Source organism: Triturus cristatus, chromosome 4_2 (assembly GCF_964204655.1).
Source record: "Triturus cristatus chromosome 4_2, aTriCri1.1, whole genome shotgun sequence".
In the NCBI taxonomy this organism is placed as follows: domain Eukaryota; kingdom Metazoa; phylum Chordata; class Amphibia; order Caudata; family Salamandridae; genus Triturus; species Triturus cristatus.
The window spans coordinates 833,408,086-833,425,004 of NC_140586.1; the positions used below are offsets into that span (position 1 = coordinate 833,408,086).

General features: G+C 45.0%; 1 protein-coding gene across 2 annotated transcripts in view; it reads right to left on the bottom strand.

Moving 5' to 3' along the window:
• Positions 1 to 4,084: 4,084 nt before the first annotated feature.
• The window catches only part of BEST4 (bestrophin 4), a 141,462-nt gene continuing 128,627 nt past the window's right edge, over positions 4,085 to 16,919 (bottom strand). For both annotated transcript variants that reach the window (XM_085602800.1, XM_085602799.1), the window contains exons 9-10: positions 8,986 to 9,140; positions 4,085 to 4,821 (exon numbers count right to left, since the gene is read on the bottom strand). In XM_085602800.1, the coding sequence (XP_085458926.1) occupies positions 4,389 to 4,821; positions 8,986 to 9,140 (588 nt within the window). In that variant the 3' untranslated portion in view covers positions 4,085 to 4,388. The remainder of the gene's footprint in view (positions 4,822 to 8,985; positions 9,141 to 16,919) is intronic.

Sequence of the window (16,919 nt, forward strand, 5' to 3'; positions counted from 1 at the left end):
CTGGGTTCATGCATACAGAATGAGCCGTTCCAAAAGGGCGACTTGTTGCATCTGCAAAGTTACACTCTAAAATTCCTTCTATGTCCTTAAACGTAGTGTCCATATCTTAGACTTCAAACGGTCCTCAAAATCAGCATTAAAGCGCTGCTAAGTCTCAGTGTGAGGGGGGCACAAGTGGGATCGAAGACACTCATGGAAATAATTTTGGAGTATAAATCTTTAAAAAAACGTCCTGTCAAGAGGGCAGAACATGTACCTGACCACCAAGGAACATTTACAAAGTTCTCATAGGACAGAATACATTCTGAACACAACCACATGAGCTTCCTAGTGCCACAACATTCAAGAATAAACCTACGTCTTCTTCCTATAAATACAGGATAATATGGATTCAACATGCGCTCGCCATGACATATTTGCTCGGCTTTTTCTGCCAAACCACTTGGACTGTCTCTCCTCCTAAAAGGTTTCTTGTCTTTATGAGGCCATGTTTGATGGCTCCATAAAGATAAGAAATCTTTTGCGACGAACGCAAAGCAGGCGAGGCCGTCCAAATGGGACAGCCGAAAAAGCAGAGCGAATACGTCACAAGGAGCTTTTTTCCAATGGCTGGCCACTGTTTAGCATAAACGGTGATGCCAGCCAATGGAAAAGAGGGGCGGGGCCTAATGCCCCTTACAGAAAAATCCCCACATCATTAAATCTAGCCAGCAAGACTGCGCGTGAGACCTAAAAATGTGAACATCAGTCTAGAACAGTTTTTTTGGGGTTACTCTGGGATTAAAAGAGTTTGTGCAAGATCTCAAACGTAGGTGTGTACTTGTCAGATCATTCTGCAGTCTCGCTAGTTATGTCTGTCTACTAGGATAGTGTAAAGAAGTTGGGCCATAGATTGCACCCTGCTGCAGGATGAGGCAGCTATAAAAGCGGTAATGTTAGGGACAGGTATTCTTATTATCAACTGGGATAGAGCTCCTGTGGGGGTGGTTTGGGATAATACATACAAGGCCTTCTTAAGGGGGAAAATCACTAGAAAGTCAACGTTCAAAAGAAAAGGGTAAATCTCCAAGGAGGGGAAGTTGGAAACTTCAATTCAGGCCCGGTAACAGGAGATTGTTTGTTCCTTGGGTGATAATGAGATAGTCCGTCTACTAACTTCCCATCAAAACTTAAAAACTGAATTGGGAGAAATGGTGGAAGATAAGCTAAGAAAGAGGTGGGAGACCAGCAGAATTTCTAATTTGGAGTAAGGAGAAAATTGCTAGCCTGGTAAGATCAGACCGAGCAAGTAAGAAACATCCTAAAAGAATTTAGATGTAATGACATGGACTGCTCACAAAACATGAGGATATCGAAGAAGCTTTTCAGAACTACTTTAAAGATCTATATCGGAAGTGTCACTGACTACAGAGATAGAGTTAAAGGCCTGGCTGAATCAGGATATTCTACCTAGTATTAGTGAGGACAGTAATACGGCTATTCACGGTAGTATAACGTCCATTGAAGTCAAGAGAGCAATTATGTTGAGGAATATGGGCAAAGCAGTAGGACAGGATGGGCTACCAACAGAAATATATACGCTATAAGGAAATGTCTTGCTCCTGATTACGACTAAGCTGTTGGCAGACATCTTCCAGAATGTCGAGGAAATGCCTGCCGCTTGGAATGAGGCCCTAGTGAGCCTAATCCTAAAACCAGAGAAGTGTCTAAGGATATGTGAGTCATAGAACTATAGCGCTGCTAAACAACGATTATAAAATATTTGCAAAAATTCTGGCAGAGCGATTGAATGGAGTAGTGGGGGCCTCCTTCATGAAAACCAGAAAGGTTTTGTAAGAGGGAGAGGAATACATGAGTTCACTTTCAATCTGATCGGTGCAATTGATATGGCCACCACCTATAAAGTATCTCTGGGAGTTATTACTCTAGACTGCACAAAGGCTTTTGATCAGGTAGATTGGGTTTACTTACAACCAAGGTTAGAACTGAATAATCTTGGTAAGTACGGTATTGGCCATGATATACCAAACGCCCTGTGACAGTGTCATAGTGAATGGGAACCTTACTGCACCCTTTAAAATCTTGAGGGGGACCAGGCCGGGCTGCCCTCTATCTCCATTATTATTTAATCTTTATATTGAACCACTGACAACTATTAGAAACGAGGAATGTTTTAGATACAAGGGTTGGGAAAAGAAGCTGGCTTTGTTTGAATGCGCACATTCTCATGGTATCCACCTCAGATTTACATGCGTCGGTCCCATTAATCATTAGCCTAACTCTGAAATACGGACAGATTGCAGGATACCCTGTCAATGCTAAAACAGATCATAACCTGGAGAAGGAATTCAGCTTGCGTAAGAAAAAGATGAGATATTTAGGTATAAAAATCACGAAGGATATTCACGCTGTCCCAGGGGTTAGTTTTTCCAAAGCAATGACGGAGGCTGGCAACCTGACTAATTACCTCTAACTATTCTAGGGAAAATAAATCTGGTTAAAATGTCTATCCTCCCCGAATGTACCTTTTGTTTCATGCAATACTCCTAACTTTCAAGAATGAGTGGTTGGCAAAAATGCAGGGCAAGATCAGCAGCTTCCTGGGTATGTTGGAAGAAATTATGAAGGAAAAAAGACAAAGAAGGTCCATTCCTTCCTGATTTGCTGTACTATGCCTTGGCCTTTCTATTGAGGATGCTACTACGGGAGCCAGATTGCTCAAATATTGGCGTAATGTTTAGAGACATGTTGTCATGCATAAGAGAAGGAGAGCAGGGATTTATGTATACATTTGGCAATCCAAAACGATACAAGAAGGTACGTCTTAAGGTTTAACAGAGCATGGCTATTATGATCTTGGATTAGAAAGGAGACTAAACTCGCCTATTAATCAGGTCAGTGCCTGTATGGGACGCGCCAGGCTCTTCTGAAAGGACCAAGGACATTCTGGCATTGCCTTTAAAAGCGCCAGGCCTGGTGAAGTGGGAACATTTGGTGGAAGAGAGTGAGCTTATTCCCTGGGGCAAATTTGTGGAGGCGTTTAAGAAGAAAGTCTCAAATTTTAAATATTTCGGAGTTTAAAGTTGGTTCCCGGCAGAAGGGGCAGATATAGGAACATCAAATGATTTAGAGACCATTCTAATCTAGGGGTCACCAAGAATGAAGGAAGTCTCTAGATGGTACTGCTGGATTTATTGAACTGTGTTTTTAGACTACCAGAGAACTGGAAAAATTGCTTGTCGGAGGAAGCTAGATTTATGGCAAGTTACACCACAGTCTATTCTGCCAATTTAAAGATAAATGACCATTATTGTTCACATAAGGTAAGATTGGCTATTATAATCTTTGGGATGGTAGCACAACATGAAAGTTTGAGTAAAGATAAAAAACCGATTATTTAATCCTTGCTCGGAGGGAAATTTGTAAAAAAAAATCGGATCGGTAATCTTCCACCTATGGTGTCAGACTGGCTAAAGTTGATTAAATAGATCAAGATAGATGGAGCAGTAGCACGAAAGAGAAATTAATTTTGGACCCAAAGTCGGAGGAGTAGAGATCTACTGAAACAACGTGCAACAGGGGATGGTCCGATGATAAAGCCTTTTCCCGATCTTTACTTTTTTTATCTCTGCAAACTGGTCTGGATGGCCACGCGGAAGTTTTAAGAAAAAGGGATTTTATGCTTTAGTTATAAAGGATCTTCTGGGGCAAGATGCTTATAGGAGATTTCAGAGGTTAAACCTGAGGCAAATGAGGACCAAAAAAAGAGAATTGCAAAACCTGAAGGATATGAAAGTGTGCACAGTAACATTTATTTAGGGACACCTGGATATTTTCCACTGCATTTATAATTACCTTATCTTAACAAAAACGATTGAATCCATAATTTTCACAAGTAGCATTACATTTTTAACTGATCCAAAAGTGGGTCATTCTCGCTAAAGCAAATTTGGTGGCCAACGGAATTGTTTTTTTCTTGGAATAAATTAAATATGTGTACCGTACATAAAGCCCTCCTAGGTTTGTGTACTTGTTTTTTTAGCGATTTGGCAGTTGAATGTAATAAAGTTTCAAGAAAGACGTATTGGAAAGAAATTATATTTTTAGTGTAACATTTTTAGACTTTTCTAATACAGCAAAAGATGACTTAAAACAGACCCCCCGATAAACACAATAATAAAAAACATAAGAAGGTCTCAAAGCTTACAGAGCTGATTGCTATGGAAAGAAATATTTGTACATCTGAACAGAAATAAGTTGTGTTAAAATGTGATGTTTCTCCAGGCCTGGACTAAAAGGGGCGACAATCACTATGTTGTAGCACATGTAGGTAAAGACAAAGGATAAATACAAAAGGTTTGGGTCAAAGGTTGTGGTGAGCACAGTTATCAGGCTGGTAGGTCATTGTTCAGGCTATCGTTGGATGGCCTCCTCACTGAAATCACCAATGGCGATGTCTTGGGGCTCTCCCTCTTTTTCTGCTGCTCGGAAGCCTCGAGTCGTCTGGGTATGGTTAGGTGTACGTGGGGCGAACCCTGCTCCTCGACTTCACTCTCTTTCTCGTCTTCAGTGTCTTCCTCCTCAATACGCCCCACCGATTCAGGGTCCTCACTGTAGCGGGGGGCGGGGTACGGTGAAGGGAAGCCTCCGTCCCCCCTGAACCGAAGCAGGTGATGGGCAGCCCTGTTTTTCCCAAAGTTTTTTAGGCTGATGGCAGGGGAAGCTGCTGCTGACAGGAAGCGGTTCAGCAAGGGCGTGTGTATCTTGGGAGTGCTGGGTGGCATGTCTACCTGATGGCTCTGCTCTGGGTCTTCGCTCATGCTGTGAATAAAAGAGAACATGTACTTTGAAAAGATTTAACAATTGATAAATGCTGAATTGTACATTCGCTAGACATTTATTACTACATGCACCTCTGTCCCTCTCCTACTTTATTGTCTGAAGCTTCCCTATCTTTGCTCTCGGGGGGCTAGTTATGATACTACCTGCATAGAACCAGAATGACAATTCAAGGTTTAAATCTATCATAAAGGTCCCTCCCATTCAGTTTTTGTATTCGGAATATATTCACCCCGGACAGCATTACTCTTAAATATGATGCGGTTGAAAAAAAGGCCATTCACGAGTTCCCCTTTCAACTATCCAACATAAGCTGGCTTCCTCTTGAAGACTGCACCCCTTTCAAAATCGGCTTCAACGCTATTCAGCTAGAAAAAACACTCTTAAATAAAAACTGAACATGACTGGGGGTGTTAGAGAAACAAAAGGAAAAACATCAAATTACATTTTGCATGTGCAACTTTCACGGTTCGACCCCGGAGGCAGCTCATCATGTGACTGGGTAATAGCTCACTTAATCTCCCCAATGGCCCCCAGCACCTTGAGACCCTTAGGGTTGATTAGTTCGGGCTTTACAAATACCAGATTATTAAACCCAAACTTGTTAGTCTTTTGGTGGGGACTTTACACATGCGAATGCTCCTTCTTCAAGACCTGACTGGCTCAAGCACCGCACATGTTGCTAACTCCCTTCCTTGTAAACTTAAAACCTCTACTGTAAGTGCCATGTTTCCATGTCCACTTTGAATGTTCTGGTACCTCTGTGGTTAGGTTTGCATTGTAGACCTACTTGAATTAATGGCGTGGCCTTGGTTTCTCAATTAATGTATTGTAAAACCACTCAACTGTCCCTCCTCTGTCCACAGGAGTGGGCAGCCTCTTGGTGCTTGTTTCTGATGTATGCTAATAACTGCAGAGTAATTCACCTTTTGAATATTCCCCAGGCAACAGCCTGGATCTGGAAACTTTTCAGTACATATATGCGCACCAGTAGGTGGCGTTGTGCCACTCCTCACCAAAAGTGACCTGCTGAGTCTCATATAAATACAACCCAAGCATGCCTGCATCAATTTTTTTCTTTCCTTGCCACCAGATGTGAATCGGGAGCTACCCCTCCATATTTGATAAGACTACATTTTCTCCATATTTTGACAACAATCCTGCTTGCAAGGCAAAATGTCACCTACCAAAACTACATGATATAAACCTGACACTCAAATGTGTAAAAGATCCCCATTAGGTATGTCTTTGGTGCCTAGGTTTGGTACACAACTCCAAAGCCCGCGATTACTGCCTAGATGAATACATAGATCTTACAGTACTGTGAGTCAACACTTTCCGTTGTCAAACACCGAAAGACTCCGCATGGTGACTGGTTGAGGTCCCGTTCTCTCTGTAGATCTTTGTCAAAGTTAACAAGTAAGTTGAAGTATTAAAAGTCCAAGTGGGACTGTGTCCCTTCCAACCAAATCTGGGTCCATGGGTGACACAGTAGCTTTCTGTGAAGCCATTCTGCACCTTTTTGACAATCTACTAGCTCCCCATGGGGCGCCTCCCGTCCCAATGAACGGCGACAATCTCCCCCTGGACTTGAATGCCAGGTGTCTTTTAGGTTGCTACCCCCACACACTTTGGGACACGGTGGCCAAAGTCTGACCTGCGGTATTACAAGACCTTTGTGCACCTCTTACCCAGGCTATCCAGGATCTCTGCCATGCAGCTAAGTTTGTGATCCGATGTGGTTTAGACACTACCAACTGTCTAGATTGGGTAGTTGGTGCCAGTGTGGCACTCCGGCACCACACTTGATGATGTCTGTGGACTTCTCCAGGGATGTTCAGTCCTCTAATGGACATGCCCGTTGACTGTTATCACCTTTTGAACGAGAAAATAGACTGCCCTTGAATGAGTTAAGGACAGGAGGGCCACAGCGTGCTTGTTGGGCCTATTTGCTATGGGGTGGCAGTTTTTCACCAACATGTTCACCCCCCCTCTGGCGCTACATTAGGTGTTACTAATACCATCAACAGCAGCCCACAGTGCTGCTCCAACAAGCTTCTCAGCCATTTTGTGGCTGAGACCTTGGATCCCACAGACCATGTGGGCAGGAGTGGCATGGTGCAACTCGGTCCTCCTCCCCTTTAACTGCCAAAGCTGCAAACCTACTTTAATGTGTCTTTTTTGACTAACAGCCACCCTCTTAGAGGCAGGATCCAATATTTTCTCTCCAGGTGGCAAGCAATCATTTCGGGTAAGTGGGTCTTGCAGATTGTCATTCTGGGCTAGGCCCTTCTATTAATTTTGTGTCCACTACAACTCCCACCACTTTCAAGATGGCTGATGGAGGACCATCTCCCTATTTTACAACGGGAAGTGCAGAGCTTTTTAGCCAAAGGAGCCATAGGTGACTCCTGGCATCAGAAGTAGGAATTGACTACTACTCCTGCCACTTCCTGGTGATGAAGAAGGATGGAGCCCTTCGTCCTCATTTAGAATTATGACCTTCCAATGCATTTCTGCAGAAAGAGAAATTGAAAATGCTCCTCTGGCCCAGGGCTTGTCTGCCCTTAACCCTGGTAACTGGATGGTAGTAGCATCCGACATGAAAGATGCTTATTTTCACTTCCCAGTTCTGTAGGCTCACTAGCGTCGTCTGTGGTTCATTGTGGAGCACAAGCATTTTCAGTTCTCAGTGCTTCCATTTGGCCTCACCAGTGCCCCCTGGGAGTTCACGAAAGTGATGGTGGTCATTGCAGCCCATCTTCAGAGGTCAGGGATCCCTGTCTTCCCCTACCTCAGTGATTGACATTGAAGGTGAGCTTGTCCCAGCTAGTTGTCACCCACATCCGGGTTACAGCCAAATTACAAACATTAGTGGGGTTCACAATGTGCCGCAGATGCTCCCATTCATCAACTCTATTCTGTACACTGCTGTTTTGGGCCTTTCACCTAGAGCAGAAGCCAGGATATTTGGGCTGTGATTCTGATATTTCAGCCTCCATCCTGGATTTGAGTGAGGCTGCTGAGATTGATGGCCTCCTGCATCCTGCTGGTGAAGCATGCCAGATGACATATGTGGGCTCCACAGTGGGATCTGAAGTCGCATTGGGCACAGCATCAGGGGGATCTCTGATCGCATCCAGATTTTGAAGGAGACGGCAGCAAATATGCAGTGGTTGTCCCCTCCCTTTTAGGGTCTTCAATCAACTGAACTCCAATCTTACCTCACTACTCTGGGCGGGTTGGCGCTGCAGGGTGGCCATGTCGACAGTGACCAGACAATATGAGGACGGAAGACTGGAAGAGCCCCACCTTGACTTATTACTAGGTGTCATACCTTCAGCATGCGGTCCGTTAGTTAGATCAGGGCAATAATTGGGAAACGTGCCTATTATCTGGCAGCATAGCAATAGACCGGCTACCGGAACTCTTGATCGAGAGATCCGGACTTCCAACGGAAATTCTGTACATAGTCCGACAGACAGCAACCCTATGGCAAATATTTACCCACGTAGTCTTGAAGCGTGCTCCGTTCCATAGGGAACTAAGAGTCGGGACATTAAAACTGGTCCGACAGATGATGGACACCATGTCCTTCAGAGCCTGGCAAGAATGGGGATGCACCTATCATGTTACCAGACCTTGCTGGTTGGTTTGCACTGTTCCTATTGGAGCAGGGCCAAGCCTAGTTTGCATATGACTTGTCTTTGAAGTAACACAGCGGGTGAAAAATGATGGACTCAGGAAAGCATCTGAACAATTGCCAGTGGCTAGGTTTTTATTCAAGAATTTCCACCCACCACCATTGTGTTTTAAAAAGCAAGCCACTACTAAGTGCAACTCTGTTTATTGGAGGGGAGTGAGTGCAACTGGTTTTATTGGCGGGTGATTGAGATTGGGGTGTTCAGCGAGAGGGAGAACTTTTCTCATTGGCGAAGTACCGAGAGGGAAAATGAGTGCCACTGTAAGGTACACTGATTTCATGATAAATAGTCTGGCCCCAGATTAAGACATCCTCAGAGTCTCAAAATTGTTTTTAAAAAAAGGATGCCAGAAAGTATTTATGTTACATTTCTGGGAAATAGCTCTCCCCGTGTGGTCACCAGAATTATCGGCTTAGATGGACCGGTCTTGCATCCTACTCACCGCATATCAAAAGTGGATCCCAAGAAGGATGGCTTCAGGGTCTCTGCCGCCGTTGCTATGGTGTAAGGTGGCAGAGTAGTAGATTCATTCCAATACTTGTCTTTGCCGGTGGGAGGGAGATTCTGGTACATGTCATCTACTGACAGCAGTGACACCTGTGGACAGAAGATGTGAAAGGACTTTAGTGACAGTCAGATAGCAAAAACATCAAGTACCACCATCTCTTCTGAACAGCAGAGGTCACTTGTCAATTGCCTGAAATACGCAGTCCCTACATTAGGAAGATAGGAAGTAGTAATTAGATCTACCAGAATTAACAGCAACTGCTGCTCCAGTTACCAACTCAGTTGTAGCTTGTACCTTTCACAGGTGTGTACACTACAGCTACTTCTGAGACCTCGTGCTGGATATAGAATAGCCATTGTAGAAGTTTGAAAAACATTTCGGGCTCCATACAGGGAGCTTCTCCTTGTACGGACAGTGATACCTATGATCAAACTACTTGCAAGGCTTTTAAGACCTTTGTATAACATACATTAACTCCTGGAAGATTTTTAGCCTGCCGGAGAATTTGAGAAACTCAAAGGAGGAGCATCAGGTTACGCTATTGCCAGAAGTGTACGTTCATGGAGGAGATTTCAGTGCAATCTCCTTTTTTCTATCCTGCCGAAGTATTTACTCTGAAGTCGAGTCACCTCTGGTGTCACTATTCTTGAGGACACAGACACATTTTCACCCTTTAAGCACATTATTTTCCTCCTCCCACATGTCAAAGCAGGCTGCTGAACTTGATTAAAGCGCCCTTTGCATGAGGCAGTTCCTCCAAGCCCTTTATAAAAAAAAGCCTTAGGATAATTTTGCTGCTGCCATTTCTACTGTAATTTCCTATGTTCTGTCTGGGTCCTGATGTCTAGGCCCAGACATTAGAAATGCCCTTCAGTTCATAACATGCAGAAGGCATTGAAAGCTGACATCTTGGTGGCCATGTGTCCCTGCAATTAAATGAAGCCTTGGCACTCTTTTCAAAGCTCAAATAAATTGCATTTCTCATCCTAGAAAAACTAAAGAGAAACTAACCTCCAAACTCCCTCACCCGCCTTCTAGTCAATGTGGCCAACAGCAGTGCATATCAGCAACCTGGGGCTTGGACCAGAACTGAATTCAGAAAATCGGAGAAATCAATGCCTTAACTTTTTAGACGTGCCCCATGCTCTGTTCTTTTCCAGCCTCATTACAGTGTTTACAGGGGGATATGATTACATTGGGAAAATGTGTGCTTGACTGGTTGAGGGCCCTTGCAAGGTGCCTGGGTCTTCTCATGGTCTATGCTCCCAAACTCCCTTGAACTGGTTCTCTGGCTCATCTCTTTGGGGATTGTTTTCACACTCACTGGTGACACAAGTAACCAGTGGCGGCCGCCTGATACAAAAAGTGGTGAGGCTGGGGGAAAGGGTGTGGGGGGTGCTTGGGAGGGGGCGCAGGGGATGGAGAGAGACTATAATAATATTTTATTTCTAAGTTAAACTTACCTGCTGCTGGCGGCCTCGCCAGTAGCGCGCCACTGTGCTGGGACTTTCTTGTCCCAGCAGACACTGTGACTATGTCACAGACTCCCTGTCCAATGCCTGCGCTGCAAATCAGCACGGGGATTGGCCTGAGCAGGCTGGAAAGACGCTCCGCTCAGGTCAGGGAGTTTGTGGGGTTTCTCTAACCCAGCTGTTCAATACAGCCGGGTTAGAGAAACCTAAGTGCACATGTGTGTTTTGGTTGGCCTGAGACGGCCTTTCAAACACACATGAGGATTTAGGGAGTGCACATAGCACTCCTCCCCCCCCCCCTCTCATGCATCGGCCCTGCCCACGTTGGTTGAGCCAGCGGCATAAAAATATGACGATAATGAAATATTTTATGTTTTTGCTGCTGGCTCTGCGCCAGTGGGGCGATGCTCCTCCTCCATTGTGGAGCAGCCGCCCCTGCGAGTAGCTTAGTTCAATACACCAGCTCTGAAAGTGACAGGCGGGTTATTGTAGCCCCACAGAAGCCCACCCAGTACATTATTGAGGTGGTGTCAATGTTTTGGGTTAATAACATGGAGTGGTGGTAATCCAAATGATTGTTCACTAATAGTTTACACACTCAAGAGCACTTGGAATGGAATATGCATTTCAAAACATTTATTTTAGAAATAGGTATTTTAAAACACTAGGATCTAGTGCATACAATATTGGTAGCATCATATAAGATAGAAAGCAGCTCAGCTTTTCATTAACAGTGAAAACAGGGAAAAAATCGTAACATCACAATTTTTAGCCCAAACACACTCACTGCGCTATCTCCAAGCGCTATGCTAGTCCTAGCAGATGAATAAATAATAAGCCTGATTTTTTGGAAGTGGTGCACATGTTTGCACACCAGGGTTTGTTGTCTGTTTAGAATAGCTTGTCAGTTATTTTGAGCACACGGCCGAGAGCTAGGAGATTGCGTCTGCAAGTGAAAAGAATCCTGGCACCAGTTCATGAAGGCAGAATGGAAAACATGAAAGAGCCTCGGAGAGTCTTGCTGAAGGCTTTTTCAGTTGAGCTGGAATTTGGTGCTGTGCTCATCTGGTTCTGCAACCTGTGTCTGTGATCCAGTTGAAGTTTCTCTCCTGTTGAGTGGCAACCCTTTTATACTGTGTCTTACCTAAGATGGAATTTCCAACATTACCATAGTACTCTCTTGACATAATCATGTATATCAGTGGATATATTAATAAGGTAAAAAGAAATATCAACACAGACTCCATTGTTTGGGTTATGACTGCTATTTGACTTCGAAAAAGACACTTATCCCAGACTTGTCTCACTGTTTTTTTTTGTCCATGTCATTGACAAGATGGTATTACACATTTAGAGGTCAAAAGTATGTGACATATTTACAGTTCCTCAGAAGGATAAAGGCCATGTTTTAAACCTAGTAAGTTAAAGACCACCATTTGCTAGACAAGCCTATGACAAAATGGAGACTTTTCCTGCACCAAATGGAGTCTGCATGAGTGTGTTCACGAAACTAAAACTAAAATAAAGAAGCCTAAAAGCAACTGATTGCAATTGATAAATAATTGAATTAAGGAGGGAAACCGCCATAAGATTTCTGACATTCCTAGAATCATTTCTAAACTAAATAGTTAATAAATTATCACTGAATGTGTTTTTGATTGATCTTGCTTATCAGGCATATTCATTTTACATTTACAGAATACAAGCACATGCCAAAAACATTCATTTGATGAAATAGCAATTCATCACTTGTTACATGTTCAGTAACACATTCCTTCAAACTGAAATGAAATGGGGCCTCTGCACTGGAAGACATGATCCCAGCCACCACAATACTGGGTGGACAAATAGAAAACCACCTAGAAATTGCACACAATTCTAGAAAAGAGATTGATGGACAAGAGTCTTAAGCACAGCTAAAGAAGAAGAATACTCCTTTTAATTCCCTGTGAGAATGATCTCAGAAGGTTGACAGCCCATACTATTATAGATGCTCAACAGGGCAGCAGGAATCAAAATTCCAGATGGTAAGCATTACGAATGATAATTACTTTCTTATTAAAGAAACCATGTGTCTGCGATGGGGATTTCAAAGACAACTGCACCCATGGTTCGCTAGACCTTCACCACAAGAAATACATTAGGTGAAAGACGAGTTAGAGTAATCTTCTTGTTCGAGTTTTGCCTCAAACTGGCATTGCACTGCACAGAAATATCAGGCTACGAGCAGCTGAAATATTCCAAGGAATGAGATAAGTCCTGCCTCCTCCTTCCAAGATACCAGGGTTTCCTGGGGCTGCATTTTGCACACCTCTATGGTGTGTTAGACCATACAAAGCAAGAGTGATTTCCATTCTCAATATGTCAGACCAACTCTAAGTAAGTAAAAAATTGATAAAGCGCATGAATACCTAGGTGTCTTGGCGCTGAAAGCAGCAAGTAGCGTGTACTGTTTCGGGAGGGCAATGCTTCATTTCCCTGAGAGGGGAATAGCCAGGTCTTAAGCATTTTCCTAAACGGGGGTCTAGTAGGTTGCAACCTAGTGGTGACCGGCAATTCATTCCAGAGCTTAGCGCCTGATTGGAAAGACTTCTAGCCACCCCCCTCCCCCAATCTGGCCTTTCGGATTTTGGGGACCTGAACTAGTACTTTGTTGGCAGATCTAAGATTCCGCCGTGGGGAGTGTCATCGGAAACGTTTTTGAATGTCCGATGACCCCCCACTATACAGTGCTTTATGCACCAGGTATAGAGCTTTAAATTTGATGCACTGCTTGACCGGAAGCCAAAGAAGCTGGAAATAGGATGGTATTTGGCGCTCTTTAAAGATTGAAGTTGTACTAATTGCCACTTGTCAATGCCGTTGCAGTAGTCAATTTTTGAAAGAATTAATGTGAGTACTACTGATTTCATGAGATCCAGGGAAATAAAAGGCAGCATTATGCGCTTGTCTTTAGTAAAAATAAGCAGGAGGATGTCAAGAGATTGATCTAACGTGCAAAGTTTAGTTGGTCATCTAACATGAAACCTAAGTTCCTAGCTTTTACCGACTGGTCAGGGCAACGCCCTGCTTCTACTGGCCACTATAATTGGTTCCAGAGGGGTGGCCCTTTTCCAAACTCCATGACCGTAGTTTTATCTGTATTCAATTTGTGATAGTTCTGATGCATCGTCTCCATGATGTGCTTCAGACAGTTGTGGAATCTCCCAGCCACAGTTACTACACTCAAAGACATAGATATAACAATCTGAGTGTCGTCGGCATAAGATTCCAACGAGAAAACGTGAGCTTTATTCCGCTTGGCCAGAGGAGTGACAGATTTTAAACAAGGACGGCGACAATGCTGAACCTTGGGGAACTCGACAAAGGAGGGAGAACCTCTCCGATTTAAAATTGTCCCAGCAAACCATATGTTCCCTAGAAGGAAGGAAAGAGGTGAGTAGGGTTAGGGCCGGCTCTTTAATTCCTATTGCCTTCAGCCACTGCGTTCATACCAGATGGTTAACAGTATCAACCGCTGCTGATAGGTCAAGTAGGATAAGGACAGCTCTAACCTTCACCATTCAGCTGTCTGTGTATCTTCTCTGTGGCCGTAACTAAGGCTGACTCAGTGGAGTGACGTCGTCTGAAGCCATGTTGGACGGAGTCTAATAGGTCATTGGAGTCAAGGTAGCAGGTTAATTTTTTATTGATTTTTTCTAAGATTTTAGCCTCCAGCTGTAGGCAGGATATAGGCCGGTAGTTTTTCACTTTGGTGATGTCTAGAGACCGTTTCTTTAGAATGGGCTGAGTGCAGACTTTCTTCCAGGAAGCAGGGAAGGTCCTGACCTGATCACATTGTTCAGGAGTGGAGCCAATTGGGTACTAATCTTATCTGAGGCCAGATGTAATATAGCAGGAGACGGGTGTAGGAAGGTGGATATCTGACTATGGTTACCCCCAACTTTTTGCCTAGTGTCTAGCTGGTTTTTCGACTTAGTTGGCCTGAGATCCTGCCATTCAGGGTCTCAGGCTGTCTGCTCTCTCTTTAAAATGGACTCCATGTACCCTAGGTACATTCCCAATTGGTAAGGATCACCTTATTGGACCCTGTACAGTGTACCCTAGGTACCCAGGGCATAGGTGTACCCTAGGCCTCCCAGGGGCTGCAGCATGTATTATGCCACCCCTGGTCTGGCCTTCCAATCAGACACAACTGGCTGATCACTCAGCTGGGGCAAGGTCGTGTAATCACCCCTTGCTTAGATATAGTATACCTATATCTACCCTTAAAATAGACACATGTCTACCTATCAGCCACTCCTATGGCAGGCCTTAACAATCCTGGAGGCAGAGTGCTTGGTAACATGTGAGATGGTGCTCTAGCATGAGCTGAGCCTGTCTGCAGCTTTCGGAACCATGTCCTTATAGCTGTTCTATGATATAGCCTACCATATACTCTTAAAGTACCTTATAATCTTAAACGGTTATGGTAACTATGGTTTGGCTGTATCAAAACATGTCGTGTAAGGTGTCTAACACTTTGGAATAATACCCCCATACCATTTCTGGTGATGAGGATATTATTCCTCCCTTCTAGAGGTAGAGACATGTTAAAATCCTACTTTGCTGTTTAACTCTAACCAAAGCCTCAGCATCACAAAATGGATGCTGCTGCCACAGACACAAGTCTGACCTCCTGCTGCTGGGAGTGATCCCGGCAAGGGAGGCTTGGACAATAGGTTTCCTGCTTGGGGAGGTGCTAGCACCTCCCCAGACAGACTTTAGTGTATTGGGGCAGGGAGGGCTGAAAGGAATGAGACATGCCTGGGGCACACAAGGTGTCCCATGCATAGTCCAGTTCAAACCGGTGCTGGGGCACTCCAGCCCCAGTCCTGGCGCGAAACTGGACAAAGGGAAGGGGGTGTAACCACCCCCCTCCCAGGTCCCACCCATAAGGCGTGACCTAGCAGGTAACCCAGCCCCCCAGATTAGTATAAAAGTGGTAGCTGGGCCCCAGGAGATTAGATTATCCTGAACCTGCAACTTGGACAGAAACTCTGGACATTCGACGAAAGAAGAAGACTGAAGAATCTCCCTTGTGGCCAAGGAGTGGCTACCCTGTGCAAACAGGCACCATCAAGAGACTACCCTTTGCTTTGCTGAAGTTCTACGAGGGACCGACTGCAGAGCCCGACCAGAGCCTTGACTTCCAGACTTCTCCGACCCTGATCCACATCCACAGCCGAGCTGAGATCCGTGGAGGCGACGAGAGACGTGGGACCGGCTACCTGGGAAAAGTGGCTAGTATCTTCCAGCGCAGCTTCTGAGGCACCCTCGAAGTTGTGCACCGAGGAATGAGAAGCCCCAACCCCAAGCACCATCTGCACCAAAGATCAGCCCCCCACACTCCACGAGTCCTGCGTGGGGCCCTTCTGCATTTTCCTGCTTGCCGCGTCTGTCCGGTTGCTTGCCCGTTGGCTAGTGGCCTTTGTGACGACGCATCCAGAAATCTTCACTGCTGGTTTGGCTCCTCCAGACTGGCTCCCGCTTCCTTGCAAAAGAGAAGCACCCCAGACCTTCCTGGTCTGCACCAGAAGCAAGTCCTCCGTTCTTTGTGGGTTCCGCTTGCCAAGGCTTGGTGAGTCCTAGTCCAACTTCGACGCCGCCGACAGCAAGAGCCTTCGTGGGACAGCTCGCCTCCTGGTCCTGGTCGTCCTCGACATTCCCTGGTCCTTGTGGCTGCAGCGACAAGCTTCACCTTCACCTGCAATCTTCACGACATCGCCTGGTTCCTTCCTGGTTCCACGTGGTCACTGGCTAGTGACCTTGACTCTGTCCCTTCTGCTTGCAGGTCTCCTCTCTTCTTGATCCCAGCCTTGGGATCCACCGGACACTCTTCACTGACTGCCTGTCAGTAACTTTCCTTCAGGCATCCATAGAAGTCCACGACGAAACCCGACGCAAGTTCACACCTATGCACCCGCAGCCTGTGGGCTAGGTAACTTGGGTACTTCGGTGCTCACAAGGGTAGTGACTATCCTAGGGTCTAGTTTCCGAGTCTCGACTCTCTAGCTGCTTCAGAAGTGTCCTTAAACTGTTAATTTCTAACAACTACTATTTCTATCGACTTTTACGCATTATGCGTGAGTGTTTCCACTCTGCACCTGAATCCCGTGGGCCTCCTACTTCCTAACTGTTGCTAGTGTAGTGTAGCCCCCGCGATTCCCTAGGCCTAGGCCTATCCTATTTCCGTGACAGTGGTCCTTATACCTCTTACTTAGTATATGGTTTGCGTGGCCCCTAGGGCCTAACTGTATTACTTACCTGTGTGACTTAATGTATGCTTAAATAAGACTGTGTTGTACTTACCTCTAATCTCATAAAGAGTGCTGAGGGTTTGACTAGAATAAATAC